The sequence below is a fragment of the Nicotiana sylvestris genome, chromosome 3, assembly GCF_000393655.2.
Source record: "Nicotiana sylvestris chromosome 3, ASM39365v2, whole genome shotgun sequence".
In the NCBI taxonomy this organism is placed as follows: domain Eukaryota; kingdom Viridiplantae; phylum Streptophyta; class Magnoliopsida; order Solanales; family Solanaceae; genus Nicotiana; species Nicotiana sylvestris.
The window spans coordinates 16405065-16412248 of record NC_091059.1 but is presented as its reverse complement, the minus strand read 5'-3'; the positions used below and the strand labels follow the sequence as shown (position 1 = coordinate 16412248).

General features: G+C 42.1%; 1 protein-coding gene across 1 annotated transcript; it reads left to right on the top strand.

The window, feature by feature from the left end:
• Window positions 1–1260: 1260 nt before the first annotated feature.
• LOC104230648 (uncharacterized) lies at window positions 1261–6856 on the top strand. Its single transcript, XM_070168797.1, has 6 exons — window positions 1261–2129; window positions 2197–2391; window positions 3188–3490; window positions 3582–3713; window positions 4056–4229; window positions 6592–6856. The coding sequence occupies exons 1-6, from the start codon at window positions 1261–1263 to the stop codon at window positions 6854–6856; spliced, it is 1938 nt and encodes a 645-aa protein (XP_070024898.1).
• Window positions 6857–7184: the final 328 nt, after the last annotated feature.

The window sequence follows — 7184 nt, the reverse complement described above, 5'->3', positions numbered from 1 at the left end:
ATTGATGAGATATTGAGCTTCAGGCAGAACCAACAGAAACATTACAAGAAACGTGGGAGAGGCTCAAGGTATGCTGGTTAAGTGTCGACATCATGGCATTCTAGAGTAGATGCTGGGCCAGCGGTTTTACATGGGATTGGTAGATAGCTTAAAGGCCAATGTTGATGCTTCAGCAGGTAGATCATTTTTGAGCAAAATATTCAGAGAAAGCAAAATCCTACTTGATAAGATGGCCCAAAACTCAGGATTGATGACAAGAGACTCTACAATCACTCCTATAGTTCATTCAGTGGCTTTGGATCTAAACAACTCCATAGCTGAAAATATGGCCACTCTAATGACGCAAATGAGTATCCTCACCAAAAAGATAGATGAATCATGTCAGAAGCAGCAAGTACACATAGTTGACGCAACTAATGGGGGCTTATCTACACCATGCATTAACCAGCCATATGTTTGCTCGTGGAGTGCGAAAGGTGACAACCAACAATATCAGGAAAATATGAACTATGTGGCCAACTTTGGGGGACAGAGGCAAGGTGATCAGAATTGGGGTCAGAAGAATCAACAATACAGACCAACATAGCAACAGTACAATAACAACAACAATACTGGAGCTATGCGACCACAGTGTCAAGTGGTACCCTACCAAAGGCAACAGGGTTACAACCAGCAAAATCAGTAGCAGGCTTATTAGTAACCTCAACAACAATAGGTTATGAGACAAGATGATGGGTTTGCTGAACTTAAGGGAATGCTGCAACAACTGATTGGGTCCACTGGAAAAATAACTGAGAGAGTAGACTCACATGAATCAGCGATAAAGGGTATTGAGATTTAATTAGGACAGATTTTGATGGCTCTAAATAATTGTCCATAAGGGACGTTACCTGCAGACACACAAATCAATCTAAAAAAGTAGGGCCTGAAATAGCTTATGGCAGTAAGCCTACGAAATGGTAGAGACCTAGATCTGGAGCAAGAAATTGCTCGTGAAAGATGACTTACTGAAACACTGGTGCTAGTACCCATTGAGATAGATGATTCAATAGGGTTAACTGAGGTGACAGTACAACATGCACAAGAGAACACCAGCAAAGAAAAAGAGGTTGCGAAAGAGACTGAGGTAGAACAAGAAATGACAGTAGAAGCAGTGCCTGAGAAAGATAAAACTCAAATCATAGGGAAGAAGCGACCTCCAGCACCATTCCCATAGTGGCCAAGTATCAGAAAGATGAGCAGTATAAGAAATTTTTGGAGATGTTGAAGCAAATTCAGGTGAACATTCCATTGATTGACGCCTTAAAGGAAATGACCGGTTATGCAAAAATAATGAAGGACTTGATGTCTCGTAAGTTCAACTTTCAAGACTTGGCCATAGTTACACTGACTCAGACATGTAGTGCTGTTGTGACGAGACCCATAGCTGAGAAGCTATCTGACCCAAGGAGTTTCATAATCCCATGCATGATAGGCAACTATGCGTTTGCTGAGGAACTTTGTGATTTGGGGGAAAGCATAAACTTGATGCCCCTGGCTATCTACAAACGGTTAGGCATTGGAAGAGCTAGACCCACGTCCATGTTACTTAAGCTGGCTGACCGGACAGTGAAGAGACCCTCTGGTATCCTTGATGATGTATTAGTACAAGTTGGGAAGTTTGTGTTCCCAGCAGATTTTGTCATTCTGGACTGTCGGGTTGACGAGGAGATTCCCATAATTTTGGGAAGACCATTATTGGCCACTGGGAGAGCTTTAATTGAAATTGAAACTGGAGAGCTCAAAATGAGACTAACTGATGAAGAAATAACTTTCAACGTGCAGAAATCTATGCAGCGACCAAGTGAATTTGCCAACTGCTCTCTAATAGAAGCCATGGATGTAATTTTGGAGGAGGAAGATGAGACATTGAACACTAAAGACCCTCTAGCAGCCTGTCTCATGAACTTAGATGAATCAAATAGAGAGGACTTGGCGGAATGGGTACTTGCTCTTGAAGGCCAAGGTTTTTGGAGAACGGAGCTCGAATTTGAGGCTTTGCACTTAGAAGAAAGGAAAACTCCTCCAGCTAAGCCGTCGATAGAAGAGCCACCAAAGTTGGAACTGAAGCCCCTATCACCTCATTTCAAGTATGCTTTCTTGGGATCTAACTCAACTTTACATGTTATTATCTCATCTAGTTTGTTAGATGTGCAGGAAGAACAACTTATTGCAAGTATTGATGGAGTGCAAAACTGCAATTGGTTGTACCATTCCAGAGATTAAGGGTATTAGCCCAACCTTCTGTATGCATAAGATATTTCTGGAAAATGGGCACAAACCTTCCAGAGAACATCAAAGAAGGCTGAACCCCAACATGAAAGAAGTGGTGAAGAAAGAAGTGATTAAGTGGTTAGATGCGAGAATCATATTCCCCATATCTAACAGTAACCGATAGCCCAGTTCAGTGTGTGTCAAAGAAGGGCGGTATAACGGTAGTGAAAAATGAGAAGAACGAGTTAATCTCAACACGAACAGTCACAGGTTGGAGAATCTGTATGGATTACAGAAAGTTGAACATGGCTACCCGGAAAGACCATTTTCCACTACCATTCATTGATCAGTTGCTAGATAGATTAGCAGGGAGGTCCCACTTATGCTTTCTGGATGGGTACTCGGGGTATAATCAGATCTCTATTGCCCCGGAGGATAGAGAGAAAATGTCGTTCACTTGCCCTTATGTATCTATGCCTTTCGGAGAATGCCGTTTGGCCTATGTAACGCACCCGCCATATTCCAAAGGTGCATGATGGCCATCTTCATAAATATGGTAGAGGAAATAATGGAGGTTTTCATGAATGACTTCTCAGTGGCGGGGAACTCATTCGATGATTGCCTTATGAACTTGAGAAGAGTATTGAAGAGGTATATTGAGACTAATATGGTACTCAACTAGGAAAGTGCCATTTCATAGTACATGAAGTATAGTCTTGGAGCACCTAGTGTCGACTAAAGGCATTGAGGTAGATCGTGCAAAGGTATATGTGATCGAAGAGCTTCCACCACCCACTTCCGTCAAAGAAATAAGAAGTTTCCTCGGACACGCAGGTTTCTATAGGATATTTATAAAAGATTTTTCCAAAATTGCTAACTCGTTATGTAAATTGCTTGAAAAAGATCACCATTTTGTGTTTTCTGATGACTGCAGGGTTGCTTTTGAGGAATTGAACAAGAGGCTAGTAACAACATCTATCATAGTTGCACCTAACTGGGAGCAACCATTTGAGCTGATGTGTGGTGCGAGTGACTATGCTATGGGAGCAGTTCTTGGGCAGCAAAAAGACAAAGTCATGCATCCAATATATTACACAAGTAGAAATTTGAGTGGTGCCCAACTAAATTACACAGTGATCGAGAAGGAGATGCTAGCAGTGGTGTTCGCCTTTGACAAATTTAGGTCATACCTAATAGGCTCGAAGGTAATTATTTATACTGACCATGCTGCTCTCAGGTACTTAATCGAGAAGAAGGAGTCAAAGTCGCGCCTGATTCGATGGGTGCTACTGCTATAAGAATTTGACTTGGAAATCTGTGACCGAAAGGGAAGGGAAAACCAAGTGGTTGATCACTTGTCTAGGCTGGAAGGAGCCGAGAAGAAGGGTTGAGGTGGAAGAGATTGTGGAGACTTTCCTAGATGAACAACTATTAGCCATGAGTCTTGAGGTAGCTCCATGGTATGCAGACAATGCAAACTTCTTGGCGAGCGGTATTGTTTCCTATGACCTTTCCTCTGTCCAAAAGAAAAAGTTCTTTCGTGATTGTCGCATGTATTATTGGCATGAGCCTTATCTGTTCAGGATTTGTGTTGATAACATGATCCGAAGATGTATCCTCGAGATAGACCAGTCTTCTATTTTGTAGGCGTGTCACGCGTCACTATATGGTGGCCATTTCGGGTGAGTAAGGAAAGCTACGAAAGTCTTGGAGTTGGGCTTCTACTGGCCGACATTGTTCAAAGATACACACTTATAGGTGAAAGGTTATGATGAATGCCAATGAACTGGGAATATTTCCAGCCAACATGAGATGCCTATGAACCCAATTCAGGAGGTAGAAGTGTTTGATGTATGGGGAATCGATTTCATGGGGCCTTTCACCAGCTCATATGGAAACAAGTACATACTCGTAGCTATGGACTACATGTCCAAATGGGTGGAGGCTGCAACGCTCCCTACAAATGATGCAAAGGGGTAATTAGTTTTTTGAGAAAGAATATATTCACCCGATTTGGCACTCTAAGGGCAATAATCTGTGACAGAGGCACTCACTTCTGTAATCAAGCCTTTGCAAAGTTGTTAGAAAAGTATGTACGCCACAAGGTTTCCACCCCATATCATCCACAAACGAGTGGGCAAGTGGAAATTTCGAACAGAGAGATAATGAGTGTTTTGACAAAGACTGTGAATGCTATAAGAACGGATTGCAGATAAAGTTAGATGATGCACTCTGGGCCTATCGTACCGCTTTCAAAACTCCGATCGACATGTCACTGTATAAATTGGTGTTTGGGAAGGCGTGTCACTTACCAGTGAAGTTGGAGCATAGAGCTTTGTGAGCATTGAGACAGCTAAATCTCGATATAGAAGTTGCCGGTACAAGTAGAGTCACAGAGTTGCACGAGCTTGATGAGTTTCGCTACCACGTATTTGAGAGCACAAGGCTATACAAAGAGAGAATGAAGATGATGTATGACAAAAGTATCTTTGAGCGGAGTTTTACACCCGAAGATATGGTATTGCTTTACAATTCAAGATTGAGGTTATTTCTGGGCAAATTAAAGTCAAGATGGTCAGGACCATTTCGTGTGGTAGAGATTCACCCCATTGGTGCCGTAGAGATTGCTGCAGAAAATGACTCTCGCACGTTCAGATTCAATGGGCACAGGTTAAAACATTATGCCGGCATGGATGACTCGAAATTAGTGTTGATGACTCATTTTCTCGAGCCACCAATGTTGAGTGAGGCCTTAAGTGCGATGACTTGCATTGTGCTGCAACGTTAAACTAGGCGCTTCATGGGAGGCAAACCCATTATAATGTTGTATTTGTCGTGCTGCGACGTTAAATCAAGCTATAATAAAACAAAACAAAATAAAAAAATTTCAACGCGCAGACGCTCATATGACCGCGAATTTTTAGAATTTTCTGCCACAGATGCACGCCCGCACACTGGGCGGCGTTTTGTAGGGTATTTAATTAGTTAGTTCTCTTATTTTATTTTAATTTTCTTTGTTTTTCTTTTAAAACCCCCAACCCTCCCCCTCCCTTGTTCTGCTAATCTAACAATCCCCGTCCCCCTTCTCTAAACCCATAAGGCATAAAAAATAATCTTTAAACCATCCTCCCCCCAAATTCAAAATCAACGGAAAAAACCCTACCCCCTCCTCATCTCTTCTCTTCCATAATTTCCCTTTTCTATCATCCCTTCTCTTTTGTTTTCCTTCTTGTTCTCCCCAACCCATATCCTCACAAGTCCCCTCAGGTAAGTGCCACTATTTTTTTTTTATTTTTTTTCCCATCTTAATTTAGTATAAGTTTTTTGTTTTTGATGTGTAGTTGATTTTTTTTTCTAGTTACACTTGTTTGTATGTTGGGGTAATAGTCGATCTTCATCATGATGGGTTAGGATGATATTGGTATATCTGTGGTTGAATTGGGGTTATCAAATTGTTGTTTGAGAGTTCGGGTGAATTGTGCACTTCAGGTGTTTGTATAAATGCCACAATGAGTTTGAGAATGTAATTTTGTGACCAAGTGTGCTGGTGAAGTCTGAGTAACCGCCCTTGGTTAACATATTGTACCTTTCGCTGATGGTGGTATTTGTTTCAGGTAGTATGATACCATCCAAGAAACGAAGAACCACTGGTGCATCCTCCAGTGGTCACGCTAGATCATCCCGACCATGAGCTTTGGTTAATGTTCTTAGTATGATAGTACCAAGTTTGTATCCAGCGGCTCAGGAACGTTTTGGTAATAAGGCCTCCAAGAAACCCATATCGGAGAGGGGAATTGATATGGGGTCCCTCCAAAATGATTATCCCAATATATACCATGAATTGGTACGGTGCAGGCTGGATATCTTGTTTGAAGAATCGGACGAAGCCATTTTAATGATTGTGCAGGAGTTTTATGCAAACTTCCCGAAACATGTGAACCACGTTTGCACGGTGCGGAAAAGAGTGTGGACGCCTCCATATAAGCCATTCGAAAGGGCTTAACAGTTGCCAATGTTTGGGGAAGATCCTGACGTGGAGGACTACTATGACACATATGGTAGAGTACCAATCTCGTGGGAGGTGTTCTTTAGGACAATATGTGTGCCCAATATGGAAGTAGTGTGGATTACACCATCACAGAAGTTTCATTTGGCTTCGCTCACCTTTGAAGGGAAGTATTGGCTCTACATCATCAATAACTACTTGCTGCCCTCATCCAATACCACTGAGGTGAATGGTCCCCGGGCTGCACTGATCTGATGTTTTATCAATGGCTATGATTTCGATGTGGCTAAGGTTTTTCATGACGAAATGTTCATTTGTTGTCCAATGCAAAGGTATGGTTTCTTCTTTCCTTCCTTAATCACTAGATTGTGCCATGCGGCACGTGTACCAGAAAATAGGGACTTGGATGGGAAAGTAAAAAAAGAACAGAAGTTCCGGGCTGATAAAGTGGTAATTGGGAAGGATCTTGTTACACCTGTTGAGGCAAGTATCAATGAGTCTGATGCTCTAGAAGAGGGTAATGATGGGCAAGCTATAGCTATAGCTGCTTCACCACCGCACGAGCAAGTTATTGAGGGAACCTTAGTTGTCAGATGAGACACGAGAATGACGGCCTTAGAGTAGGAAATGGCAGGGATGCAAACTTCTGTCACGGACCTGGGAGATCGAGTGGATGCCTTTGCTACCCAAAATGACAAATCTGAGAGGAAGGTCCTGACATGGCTGCGTGCACTTGGTAGGGCTTGCCATCTCGATCCCGACACTATCTCTGACCAGGACTGACTCTATTAGGAAAGTCTCCTTTACCTTACATTTTTCTTTATGTGACATGGGGACCTGCCACCATTTAAAGTGTGGGGTGGGGGATATATTGTATTTATGTTGTATATATATAGTAATGTAAATTAATTTTAGTCTTTGGTTT

Excerpts from the sequence above, each read along its gene's own strand:
- LOC104230648 (XM_070168797.1), top strand. The coding sequence starts at position 1,261 with ATGTTGAAGCAAATTCAGGTGAACATTCCATTGATTGACGCCTTAAAG. Across the intron at positions 2,130-2,196 it reads CCCCTATCACCTCATTTCAA|GAAGAACAACTTATTGCAAG; the intron begins GTATGCTTTCTT and ends TTAGATGTGCAG. Across the intron at positions 4,230-6,591 it reads CCTACAAATGATGCAAAGGG|GTATGGTTTCTTCTTTCCTT; the intron begins GTAATTAGTTTT and ends TCCAATGCAAAG.